Here is a 13,754-nt window from a genome sequence, read left to right as displayed (position 1 = left end):
GAGGAGAAATGGTCATAAAGCTCAATGTGTTTGTGTGTGGGTCCCACGTTGCCACTTGTTGCATTTTTGTGTGGGTGTTTAAGGGGGTGGATGCCACCTATTGGTGTTTATGTATCAGCACTCATAAATTTATGAGCACGGCTATTTATCTAGATAAAATTTGTTCTTATGTTCTCGTGAGCTTAACTCAGTTGATAAGAATAATGCATAATATATGCAAGGTCTAGAGTTCAAAAAATAGTGGTGCTATAATTTAGAAAAAAATATTAGTCAAAACAAGGTCGTGAATCTTTAGCGAGGAAATCTGTCTAGATAAGTAGCATTACGATTAATTTATTGTAACCTATAAACTAAACTCAGTTGCTAGAGCAACGGTTTAGAATCAACTTTGTGAAATTTGACTTGTAATTTATATATTGTCATTATTGATGTCACAACTAGGGTAACTAAAAGACAAAGTTCCACATGTTTTGATACTTCATACGAGTCTTGATATCTTATAATTCATTCATTATATAACCACTTGTGATATAGTTATGTCAATACATTCAATCAATATACAAGTCATAGCATAGATTGATTACCATGGAAATAGAATTACTTTCAAGAGAAACCATCAAACCTTCATCACCAACTCCTTCTCACCTTAAACTTTATCCACTTTCTTTCATAGACAACATTGTTTGCAGTAACTATCTGCCATTACTTTACTTTTACAACCCAAACGGAAATAGAGATCAAAATTCAAAAACATCACAACTCCGAAAATCCTTATCTCAACTTCTATCTAAATACTATCATTTTGCTGGTAGGATTAAAGATAAAATTACCATTGAATGTAATGATCAAGGTGTGTTATTTTTGGTCACAAAGGTAAAAAACAAACTTTCAGAGATTGTTCAAAATCCCACTGAAAAATTGTTAAACCCTTTGTTCCCTGATGAATTACAATGGAAAGAAATGGATTGGAGAGCGAGTTTTATAGCCATTCAAGTAAATTGGTTTGCATGCGGAGGAATGGTAATAAGTATTTGCATTAGTCACAAAATTGGTGATGCTGCAACCATTTTCAACTTCATGAATGATTGGGCCATTATCTACCAAAAGTTTGATGAAGATGAAAAAGATTTATTAAGTTTACTTGATGCAGGGGGGACAATTTTTCCACAAAGGGATTTACCTATTTTCCCAGAAAATGTGTTAAAGAGAGAAAACAATGTTGAGTTTAAAAGGTTTGTTTTTCAACCTGCGATGATCAAGTCTCTTAAGGCAATGGTAACTTCTAGTTCCATGCCTTCTCCCACACGCGTGCAAGTTGTAATTGCATGGATTTACAAGCATGCTGTATCAATAATGGGGTTAAATTTCCAGACGGCTTCGTTTTACATGGTTGTGAATCTACGCAAAAGAATGGTTCCTCCGTTGTCTGAAAAATGTGTAGGGAACATACTTTGGTTTTCGTCTATGATGATGACAAATAAGAAGGAAATGAAACTAGAAGAGTTGGTATGCAAAATAAAAGAAGGGTTATCTGAATGTTGTGACGTTTATCCTAAAATGTTTAGAGAGATAGGGAAAAACAATTTGTTGATATCTGAGTGCTTGAAGCAAGCTACAGAACCTCAATCCGAAAATAAAAATGTGTTTGGTTTTAGTAGTTGGTGTAGGTTTCCAATGTATGAAGCAGATTTTGGATGGGGAAAACCAATATGGATCACCACTACTGGTTGTTCTTCAAAGAATAATATTCTTCTAATGGATACAAGAGATGGAGATGGCATTGAAGCTGTTGTGAACATGGAAGAGAAATATATGGCTAAATTTGAACATGATTTTGAGCTTCTTCAATATGCCTCTCTTAATCCAAACAATGTTGGAAGTGATGACTGTGTGCTCCGTTCTTGAGCTCTCTCAACTTCTTTAAATGTTGGTCCATGTATGTAAAGTGTGGATGTGAATTAAAGTTCTTCAATAAGCATCGAATTGCGAATGTGTTAAAACATGCAAGATTTATTCTTATTTCTTAAAACTTTTCTTTTAATTATATTATAAATGATTTTTTTTTTTTTTTTAGTGAAAGTGTGCTCAAGATTGATGCATAGCGCTTGAGACATTTGTTTTCAATAGGCTTAAATATGTAAATCGTTCCTGTAATTTGGTGCGTCTTTGGTTTTCGTCCACGTATCTTTTTTTGTTCTAAAACAACCCTTGTACATTAATAACTTTTTGCTTTTCGTCCCTCCCGTCAAACTCTGTTACAAAAACGCCTTGCTGGCTAACGGTGAGTGACGTGGCAGGTGCTGACTTGGCCAAACACGCTTATGTAGACTAACGATCCCTGACTATATTACAGGGACCAAAATCAAAAACGAAAAGGTACAGAGGGACGAAATTAAAAACACCTAAATATGAAATTTAGGTGGCCTTCCAGAAGATCCCTGACTATATTACAGGGACCAAAACCAAAAACGAAAAGTTACAGAAGGACGAAATTAAAAATCATGAAGTTACAATATTTGAAATTAAAATCCCTTGTTTTCCATCTTCTTCGTCTCTCTCTGCCATATTCTTCTTATTCTGCACCATTGAAATTGCATGCCCTGCTAACAATGTCTTCATCATCAATTAAGTCTTTTTCTGCAATTGAATTCCACAGCTTCTAAATCCTCATACAAAACCGAGAACAAACTTTCTCTTTTCATGTATTGATAGATTAAAAACATGATTCTTTTGTGCAAGCAAAATCCATAAAGCTTAACAATATTTATCTGCTTTATTTTTGATAATATTCTCACTTCAATTCTGAAACTCGCATCAAAAGATACATCTGCTTAATAGTTGTGAAGTTTCTTTAAGGTGGCAAATTTGCCACATGATAATTGAGTCTTGTATAAACTTCCATATGCTTATGTCACGATGCATATCTAATGTCAAAGTGTTGCTTTAATAATGTCATCATATGTTATTTTTCCATCATAATTCCATATGTCGAACAAATTCTCATTCTTTGTTGTCGTTGTGTATGCTTTCTTGTTAATGGAATTATGACAAAGTTTGAAGCACATGAGAAATGAGAAGGGTGAGATTACAATTGTAAGGATAAGAAGAACAATGGAAACGTCATTCTTGTGCTTTACATTATTATTATTATTAATTTTCATGTGGGGTGACCAAGGAAGGAATTGGGTATATGAATTGGTACATCCATCTTTGTTCCATATTATCGTAACAAAATCAATACAATTTGGAATGGAATCCATACAACAGAGAGAAGATGAAGAAGATGGTAGAGATTTTTAACTTCGTGATTTTTAATTTCGTTCCATACGATGAAGAAGCTGTGAAATTCAATTGAAGAAAAAAACAATGGATGATGAAGACATTGTTGCCAGACATGTGATTTCAGAAGCACAAAAGAAGAAGAAGAAGAATATGGCAAAGAGAGAGGAAGAAGATGGAAACAACAAGGGTTTTTAATTTCAAATTTTTAACTTCGTGATTTTTAATTTCGTCCTTCTGTAACTTTTCGTTTTTGGTTTTGGTCCCTGTAATATAGTCAGGAAAGGCCACCTAAATTTCATATTTAGGTGTTTTTAATTTCGTCCCTCTTTACCTTTTTGTTTTTGGTTTTGGTCCCTGTAATATAGTCAGGGATCGTCTGTCAGTCCACATAAGCGTGTTTGGCCAAGTCAGCACCTGCCACGTCACTCACCGTTAGCCAGCAAGGCATTTTTGTAACAGAGTTTGACGGGAGGGACGAAAAGCAAAAAGCTATTAACTTATAGGGGTTGTTTTAGAACAAAAAAAAGATACAGGGACGAAAATCAAAAACACGCCAAATTATAGGGACGATTTACATATTTAAGTTTTTCAATATATCTTAGTCTTATAATTTCGCTCAAGTCATTATATTTTGGTCTTTTAAATTTTAATTACTATTTCTCTTTAATTTGTTTTTACTTTCAATGTATTAATTTGTTAGTTAATTTAATTTGCTTGCCTTTTTATGAAGTCAACTTCAATGTGTCCATCAAAAGAAATAGCCAAATGAAAAATATATTGTATGTATGTATGTTTGAAACCAATTGTTGTTGAATTTATTTTCAAAGAAACCTACACGTATATTCCACCATGATGAAATTAATGATTTTCGGAATGTAGTTTTACGTAAAAAAAAGAAAACAGTTGAGCTAGGACTTTTGGACAAATAGTTTATTATTTCTATTTGTTACCAATTCTAAACATATATGCCTCTTAATCCTTTCTCATTTGTCTTCTGAACTAAAGAAATAATGAGTGACATTATACTGTAATCATCCTTAACTCGAAAAAAAAAATGATATTTCCGAAATTTGAACTACAAATATTTTTATGCATCTGGATCTAAAAATAGTCTTCACTGGTAGGCATTATATATATAATTTATATCCTAATATGCTTGCCATTAGTAGATGACAAATTAGCGTGTAGCAGAAACTAAGCTCAAGAAAGCACCAATCCGATCCCCGTGGTTGCTCTAAACAGTAAAGGAAAAACAAATAAAAGAAAAAGACTAACTTATGACCATTGATTTACGACAACAAAATCGTCATGGGGAAGCCTCCATGTCAGAAAAATCATCAGCATGATTTTTCTCCACAAACTAACTCTCCGCTACCTCAAATATTTGGAGAACTAGCTCAAACTAACATGTTTTTGCCTCGGAGGGATCATCGTCTGATTTTTTAATCCCCACCTCGAGTATTTTAAGATTTATGTATCATGTAGGAAGTTGGATGTATCCTAAAAGCTCGTATTTTGTATCCTCCGTAAACAATCTTTTCTTAAAGGTGAGTCTGCAAATATAGCTTTTATGAAATCTTCCACCTGCAATGAGAAAAAAAAAATATGTAAGAAACATATGTGAGGAGATGTGAGGAGAATGCATGTGAAGAAAAGGTTCAATTAAGTACGGTTACAATATTTTTAATCATGCATAACATTATATCAGAATCTTTGGTAATATGGCTGGATAAACAATGATTTAAAAGCATAAATCCTCAGTTATAAAGCCATAAAGAAATAAAGCCATTGATAACCAAATGATACCTCCGATATAGTAAAGCCACAACTGATCAATTCCTTATTCTCCCAAGATCCTGTAATGGATTTTAAAGGCATATCTAATAATTCTGCAGCAGAAGGATTATGGACAGGTTAATAGTCAATATATGAGTAAATAATAATCCAACCAACAGTTTCTTCATAAAAATTGAGTAAATGATAAAACATGCCTGATAGTTTGCGGATTTTACGTAAAGATGGGATAAGATCTTCTAGAGACTCTGCAGGGAACTCACTCAAATTTGGATCACCAGTGACCAAGGACTCAAATAAAGATGATAGGTTTTCCAGCATTAAATGGATTAGTCTTTGTAGCTGGAAATAAGAGTGGAATGCATTAGACAAAAGTCTTAACTAAAATGGTATTACAAGCATTAATTAGCTAACTTATTGTATAGACTTACCTGTAAAGTCTCTTCTGCAGCTATGTCATCTAGAAGAAGTATATCTCTTGCAATCCTAGAGAAAACTGACTCTAATACTGTACACATGCTTTTCTTGTAAGTTAAAGGAAGCAAAAGTGGCTCCCATATGATATGCACTTTTTCCAGACTGAAGACAACCTGATGAAGTAAATTTTAGCTTATGTCATTTGTCAAACTAAAAGGGCGTCAACTACCATTCTTAACCTATTGTAAGTTGTAATAAATGCAGCACCTGGTAAAGCAAACTATGGGACAAAAAATGGTAATGCCCACACATTATATTAATCATTAACAAGAAAATAACCTGATCAATGCTGAATTTAGCTGACTCAAATTCTTGCATCTGATGAGTATTCTGAAATCCATCAGCACTATCTATAGCCTATAAAAACATGGGGGAATATGGAAATTACCAGGTCAGAAAGGCAAGTGTCAACCAAAACCAAAGTCATATCCTACAGGTGCTGCATGCATTTTAACAAAGGCAGTACCTCCTTCAAGTTATAAATAACAAGGTGAACTTGTCTCTGCAATATATCTTCTGCCAAAAGCTGGAATCTTGGAGCCAAATCAGCAAACACAGCATGCTCCTTCATTGAACTTGGAAAATCTGTTCGATACTGAAGCAATAGCATCCAAATGTGTGAGACAGGGGGAAAAAATATAAAACAAACAAGGTTTATATTGAATATTTTCCTTGTAGAAAAATATAACATATACCCCATGCTAAAGAAGATACCAGGTAGAAAGAAAGAAAAAAACAGAATTTATACCTCAAATGCGAATCCAAGTATCTCTTGGGAAAGATAAAGACAGTCATTATGCATCAGAACAGCTACTTGATTGATGCCACCAAGCTGCCTTTCTAGCTTCACAAGTCAAAAACAGAAGTAATTACTCTAAGTTGAAAGCATGTACATAGACAAGAATAAACACTCAAATGCAGTGTTCACTTTGAGAATAACATCATGATAAGGACATGATTCTAGAATAGATGTTGGTGATAAGCTTGTTTTACTTCATTATAAATACCCCTTAAAGTCAATCCCAGATGAAAGAAATACTAAAAAGGGTTTTCCAATATGTCACCGTCTTGCATGGACTAACCTTGACAGGGACTACTACTTCATAAAGAAGTATAGCATCTCTAGCTGCATGATAAAATTCCATAGCAACTCTTGTAGATGACAGGCAGATATCCTGCACAATTTATTTATCCATTTATAAAGATCAATTTCACTGTTAAGAAGAAGAAAAAAGGTATCGTATGTCTATTAGAATAACAGTTATATTTGAACATATGTCGGTTTAGAGGCCAATTATATGGTTAGTTGTACATATAGTTGGTAAATGTAACAAGTGACAACAGATTATGCTGACCCAGCACGTTCTGTTACTGTTGTAACAAAATCCACTTTAGCATCTGAACTCTTGATCCCTACACACGCAATCATGTATTTTACCAAATCAATCAATATATCATTTCGTTGTCAAACTCAATGTTAAGATCTCAGATTTTATCTGCCCAAACACTTTTTCAGTTTCTTTCAAATCTAGCAAGGTCAATTAACCGAAAATATTTATGTGAATGTAAATTAAAACAATAGTATCAAGCGTATATTCAAGAAGCAAACAGTTACTCTTACAGTATTACTATTATTTTCACTTTCTCCAGAACTTCATAAGTATGCCCAGCTTTCTTTCTACTATATTATTAACTTTACTTCATTCAACCATATTTTTTTTGTTTGAAAATCATATTCAATTTACTTATACTAAACACTCCTTCCAGAATGAAATATAAGCAAAAATGGACTATATTACGCATGTTAAGAAATGTAGTTGAACACAATTAACATGTACAATCTCAATAAAAAAATTGAGCCAATTGTCTAAGTTACCCTCCATGACTAATACTAGATTGGTTCATTGAAAATACAAATAGTTAAATTAAATGAGGAGTACTCTAGAGATGCTATCATTAAATCGGAGAGAAGTTGTTGATATTTTCTTATATTTCATTCCAAGAGTATTTAATAAATAATTCATATTTTAGCCAATGAGATAATCGGTCATATCATAAATTAAATAATATATATAGTCGATGGAAAGAATAGTGAGCTTGTCATGTGAGCTTACAGGAAATGACATCATATATATCATTAAAGAACCTAATCTCAAAATAACTATGTCCAGTCTTCATATTTGAAAATGACATCATTACAGGAAATGTCATGTGAGCTTGTAAGGTGAATAATATGGTCCAAGCAGCAGTTTCATGCTAATGTAAAAACAGTATAAATCTCTAATTAAAGAAAATGTTAAATCTAAGTGCAATGAAAATGTTAAATCTAAGTGCAATGATAATTGGACCTCCATAATAAGAAGTAATTTAATCATTTCGCCCTTACAGGCCTCGTGCTTGGAGGGCTGTGGACTGTCACATAAATTTAGCCCAATATTTCAGAGTCACATGAGAGACATGTGACAGCTTGAATGAAGATAAACGAACTGGCCACGTGCTCGGCACGTTGACGAGCTGAGTATGTTAAAAGGGGATCTCGGTAAAGGGTCATTAGCAGTGGGTTTCAGCTACCCTTATCCGATGAAAAATTATGGTACGCGTTGTACTTTGACTAAGTCCCCATAGGAAACATGTGCATTTGCACAAGGGAGTAGGCACGAAGGAGGGGGAGCTCAGATAAAGACCACCTGCCACGATCCCGGGAAAAGGGGGATCTGGCAGCCCACGTCCGAGGTTAACCGCAGAGCCGTTGCACGTCTTACTAGGTCAAAAGTTAGTGTAAATAGGAGGATCAAAGTCAGGCTAAAAATCATCACGTTCACAAATCACCACAATTAAGACCTCTGCTTGGTATATCACCGGCAGGGTGTATACTATTATTGTACTCACTGCAACAATAGTATTTTTTCATCACATTGGTGTCTACCATTCACAGATCTTTGTCAATGACCACTACCTCAAGATTCTGATTCTACAAGTTTTAAAACTAACAGGTTAAAAAATGCTAATTCTTTCTTCTACTTTCCTTTGAATTTTTCAGTTATATAACAAGTAGAAATGTTTAAAGTTAGGCCCAATTGAGAATTTCATCTATAGGAAAAAACTGGATTGCAATTGGGTGTTGTAAATATTCATTATTCTGGATCGTATACCTGCAGTGTTTGATGAATTAGTTCCATCAATTGTTTGGCTGCTTTGGATACCAAACACCTCTCTGATAAGAAAATCAAATCTACCACATGGCTGGATGACAGGATAGAAGTTCCATCGTTCTTCCAAATAGAACCATCCCTTGTATACTCCTGCAGCAATTCTTCATTAACAACTACAAATACTAACAGCGACAGAAGAATTTTTCCAGTCTGAAAAGTGAAAACTCACTTGAGGAATGGAAAAGTCACATTCTAGGAGCAGATCTCTAGCTTTAGCCAAGATCTCTGTCTTTTTCTTAAATGCGAAGTGAACCTCAACATTTTCAGCAAAATTGCTCAGCCTGTTATCCTTGTCATCTGATGGCGAAATGAACATAAGCTCTTTTAAATCCGTTTCAAAATCAGATGTACATTTGATAATTTTCTGAAAGTCAGGTAGTTTTGATGCATCTGTTGGAACAACCTGAAATCAGACATCTTGAGTGACTATATGGATAGGCAATTTTAAAATACTCAGTTTCTTTCTGGTTTCTAGACACAGTACTAACCACCAAGTAATTCTCCTAGATTATAACATTGTCAGGGATTGACTAATCCAACAAGCACTTATTTTGTTGGTTGAGATTGAAGAAGACATGTAAGCTTGCATATTATTAGTTACAGTAGCATTTAATTAAAATTCAACTGAAATCAATGAAACATCATATTTGTGGTTACATATTCTTAGACTTGTTTTGTAGCACAGGATGCAATGCATGGACACGGTCTATGTATAACCACGTTTGTTATAGCATAGAACTTCAAACAAACCTTTGAAAGAAAGCTTGATATTATTAGCTCTGATATCCTAGGCCATGTCAAACGTCCAAAAGATCGGATCCAAGAACTGTTCTGGAAGCAAATACTTCTATAAATAAATTTGATAAAGAGCACAATCCCTGAATACAGAAGCTCCCCATCCAAATACTCAAGCTGCAAAATGAAAATCAGATATTTAGGAACAAAATAGCAGCAAAATGACAATGATTCCTAGGTGACCTCAGAAAACCTATCAACAAAAAGAACTGATGATAATATCTAAGAGGATTTTGCTACTTCAAATGCAACATTCAATTTGGAGGGTAAAGTACAGAGTAATAAACCCAATCAATGGTTGATATTGTAATAAAAATGCATGCATCTATACAACAAAAATGAAACTGTTGTAATCTAACTATTAATTTTCAAATCAACATCCATAATTCTGCTATTTTTATAGAAGCCAAGACCCTAAGAATAAGATCAATAACACATACAAGCAATAAAACCTTCCCTAGGGGTGGTCTGTGTCATAAAACAGTGAAGCATGACAAAATAAATTGATTACAAGACCCTAACACATTACATTCACCTTACTATCTGGTGATGGAACTATCTTCAGTAAGGCTGAATCTTGATTTGATTCCTCTAGAAATGAAAGAGGTTGTCCACGATTAATGAAAGGAGTGATGACATACTTGATCATTAAATCAGCAACTTTAGCAAGCCCATACTCTAGAATACCAACCACCTAAAAAGTCAACTATTAGAAGAAATGCAAATAAATACATCTGAATTCACAATTTTCTAAATTTACAACATCACAGTTGTAAAATTGTGATAAATTAACTTACCTCCATTGCTTCCAAAACCATTTGTAACTGAACCCCACTCAAATTATGAACTTCTAATTGATACTTGACTTCTATTTGATTCAAGTCCCCGTCAAATCGCACAGCTTTTTCCATAAACTTCACGAGGACCTCTTGAATCTACAAACCCAAATCGAATTCCTCTAAAAACAATCACAAACTCAATAAAAATCATAACTTATCCCATCATCATTTCTATGGCACAAATAATATGCATTGATTATACTGTTACACATATCGGCGAAAATATAATTCAACAATCATCATTAAAGCAATTATGGGCTAATTGTTTGGAAAATACATCACGCCAAAACTTCAGGGGAGAAGGTAGATTGATGGTTAAGGGAACTCCAGCCCTGCTGGTATTTTTTGCATACGCCAGCCTCATGTTTCCTTATGTTACAATTACACATTTATATAAATGTTTTGTTGATAATGTGTCATATGCTTTGAAAAGGGAGAAAGATACGACTTTAAACATTTTTGTTTGGGAAGCAAAGTGCTGTTGACTCTACCCCTGCACGAGTTCCCTACACAGTTGATTATCATATAGCTACTACTTATTAAAATACTAAAGGAATGATTGTGAAGATGAGTTGGCTTCCTTTGGGGTTCAATCCCATGTTCTCGATGGCGAATGGCGGTCCATGTCGGAGAACCGAAACACCTCCATACCAGCCACTTTGTGACGCCATCTTATCGGTTTATGGTGAAAATTCTCGCCGTATCAGCCGAAATTGGGTGTGGCAGAGAGCCCAAAAACCGCCACAGATATCTGCCATGGCGGATATTTGACAACACTGCTCAATTCAAGGGTTAAACTTAGCGGGATTCTATTCTTGGATTTATTAGGGAAGATTTTTATCGTGATTGGTAAGGTCATCTGAGCTACCGGTTCAAATATTCTTGGCATGGGTTTTCGCTTAGTCCCCCATGCTTGTTCTTGTTCTTTTTTCTATTTTTTCAAATAAATTAGGTATGCTGCAAATGGTTGGTAGTGATTACTTAGTTGGCTTCTTTTCACCTATATCTTGATGCTTTATAAAAAAATACTTAAATGAATTCACGCCAAACAAAAGATTAGGAGATCAGAAGAACTCCCAGATCAACAGTATCCATAGGGGTATTAGCATTCTCTTTCGAAATAACTTAGTACTTATCTGTTTGAAGAGGAAACAGAATAAAATGAAAAATAAAGTCCCAAGCTATTAATCTTTCTTTGTTCATTGTACCTATTCATGCACCAACCCTAAATGCAATTCCTTCTATTTCAAACAAATTCAAAATCTCCTTTAACCATTCCAGTGCATAATTCCAAATCCCAATCACATAATTTTATTCAATACAAACAAAAAACTCTACAGACAAATTGTCACCAATACCAATTACAGTTTCATCTTTCACATTTAAATCATAAACGCCAATTAAATTCCTACATACATTGCAATGAAATACAAACTAAATGCATTAAATCCTCTGTAGCACCGACATTTCTGATCAAAGGAGTGTCCAGTATCCGACATCAACACATGTCATTACGTTCAATTATGTCATTTTCTTAAACTACTATCGGTGTCAACATGTCAGAGTGTCGTGTCGGGTGTCTAAATCAGTGCTTCATAGATTAAAAAAAAATAGTACCTCTTCAAAGCACTGAGACCATTCATTTCTCAACAACCCATACACCAACGGCTCTCGTTCATCTTCCTCCCCAATTCTCAACGCCACCTTCAACTCCTTCAACCCTTCCGCAGCAACCTTCAACTTCCCACTCTTCAACTCTTCCTTCACACTCTCCAACCTCTCATTCAACCCTACAATCACTCCCACCAACCCTAACAACTCTCTCTTCACCTTCAACTCCTCACTTTTCCCCTTCATCTCCTCCACAACCTCCCTCACCTCCACATCCGCTGGCCGCTCTGATACCTGATAGTGTTTTTAGTTGCAGAAATTATATGAGATATATTTTATAGGTTAAACTGATATGCATCGACAGTGTAAAACTTTTTTACACATGCAACCAATCAAATCACTTCATCATGACGCCACATTTTTAGGTTAGTTGATAAAATATCTCTACAAAACTGATTTGACATGTTTTTTATTGTTGCATGTGTAAAATATTTTACACTGTCAGTTAATAAAAATTAATCTCAATCTCTATAGAAATTTAGTGATGTTATTCTCTACAATACCAGCCTTAGGACGGTGTCGAGGTCATCGGAGACTTTAACGGTCTGTGAAACGGCGTCGTTGCAGAGGGAGAAGAGATTTGCGAAATCATCGTGGTGAGAAGCGAGGTAAGATTGGACTTGGGATCGGATCTGGTGAGAGTGGGAGTCGACGCGGTCGATGAGGAGGCGGAGATCGGGGGCGGAGAGAGGGGAGTTTTGGTCGGAGAGATCTTGTGCGGAGAGAAGATCGCGAATGTTGAGTGTGTTGAAGAGAGATTCCATGGAGCAACGGCGGTGATGGTGGAGAGAGTGATTGAGTGTGGTGGTTTTTGTTTGGACTTGATTATGGACTTTTTCAGTTTTTAGATGTTTTTGGAACCCGACGGTGATCAAAAAAACTTCGACTTATGGATGAGTCACTCAATATACAAATTTTTTACATGATCAATAATTCATAAGCTCAGTTTCAGGATGCTAGATTTTTGAACTTACAGCTTATAAATTTATACCACAGGATTGTTATTATAAACAAAAATCAAAATTTGATATATATGGTCTATATTTTTATTTTTTTTAGAGGGATATATTTTTGAGAGTGATTCAGAAAGGTGATAAAAGCACTCAATTAGTTGAATGATGCAAACTTCCATGAAATGCAGGCCACGCGGTGCGCTATGATTGGATGAAAGAGCGCATGATGCGCGCCAGACAAGCGCGAGTGGGCGTGGGCCAGACGCGGAGAGATAAGAGGTGGTTGGATAACAATGAATTGGTGGCGATTGCTGATTGAGGCTAAATTTATCTCATCTTAATTATTTGAACTCAATTATTTCATTGCAAATCAATTTTTTTATTTGAACACAGAAAAAAATGAAGTTTTTCACTATCTTGATATTATGATCTTTCTATTAGCTTTTCTTTTGAAGTTTTAATCTTCTTTTTAGTGAAATGGATTCCAATAATAATCCTTTCAACGTCTAGAATACTTCTAATTATCCATTTAGCTATCAAACTCCCAACAATTATCAAAATTCAAATTAATTTTTCAACCTACGTCCTCAAAATAGACCTAATTTTGGTTTTGCACCAAATTTCAATCAATCATCCTCTGTTCCAAACTTTAACCATATTATGGATCTATGATGGGATATCTATCTCAAACATCCCTGTTTAATGTTGATATGTCAATGGGGAATGAAAAT

At 34.7% G+C, this 13,754-nt stretch overlaps 2 protein-coding genes across 3 annotated transcripts; one reads left to right on the top strand and one right to left on the bottom strand.

Annotated features, from left to right (window-relative positions):
* The first annotated feature begins 520 nt into the window (after positions 1-520).
* On the top strand, positions 521-2,000 carry LOC11425581 (stemmadenine O-acetyltransferase). Its single transcript, XM_003616795.4, has one exon. It carries the CDS (start codon positions 586-588, stop codon positions 1,903-1,905), a length of 1,320 nt encoding a protein of 439 aa, XP_003616843.1. The 5' UTR covers positions 521-585; the 3' UTR covers positions 1,906-2,000.
* A 2,305-nt stretch (positions 2,001-4,305) lies between these two features.
* On the bottom strand, positions 4,306-13,045 carry LOC11425020 (centromere/kinetochore protein zw10 homolog). Of its 2 annotated transcripts, none has more exons than XM_024784280.2 (15): positions 12,574-13,045; positions 12,017-12,304; positions 10,358-10,495; positions 10,096-10,254; positions 9,516-9,677; positions 8,935-9,168; positions 8,706-8,855; positions 6,636-6,728; positions 6,302-6,397; positions 6,020-6,148; positions 5,833-5,910; positions 5,508-5,666; positions 5,274-5,418; positions 5,089-5,171; positions 4,306-4,866 (listed from the first exon to the last, which is right to left on the bottom strand). In XM_024784280.2, exons 1-15 carry the CDS (start codon positions 12,832-12,834, stop codon positions 4,783-4,785), a joined length of 2,259 nt encoding a protein of 752 aa, XP_024640048.1. In that variant the 5' UTR covers positions 12,835-13,045; the 3' UTR covers positions 4,306-4,782. The 2 variants fall into 2 exon arrangements, with proteins under 2 accessions (XP_024640048.1, XP_003616841.2); XM_003616793.4 differs by having other exon boundaries at positions 12,578-12,712.
* Positions 13,046-13,754: the final 709 nt, after the last annotated feature.

Source organism: Medicago truncatula, chromosome 5 (genome assembly GCF_003473485.1).
Source record: "Medicago truncatula cultivar Jemalong A17 chromosome 5, MtrunA17r5.0-ANR, whole genome shotgun sequence".
In the NCBI taxonomy this organism is placed as follows: Eukaryota; Viridiplantae; Streptophyta; class Magnoliopsida; order Fabales; family Fabaceae; genus Medicago; species Medicago truncatula.
Note: the sequence above shows the minus strand (reverse complement) of the source record. Positions and strands in the feature narration are given on the sequence as shown.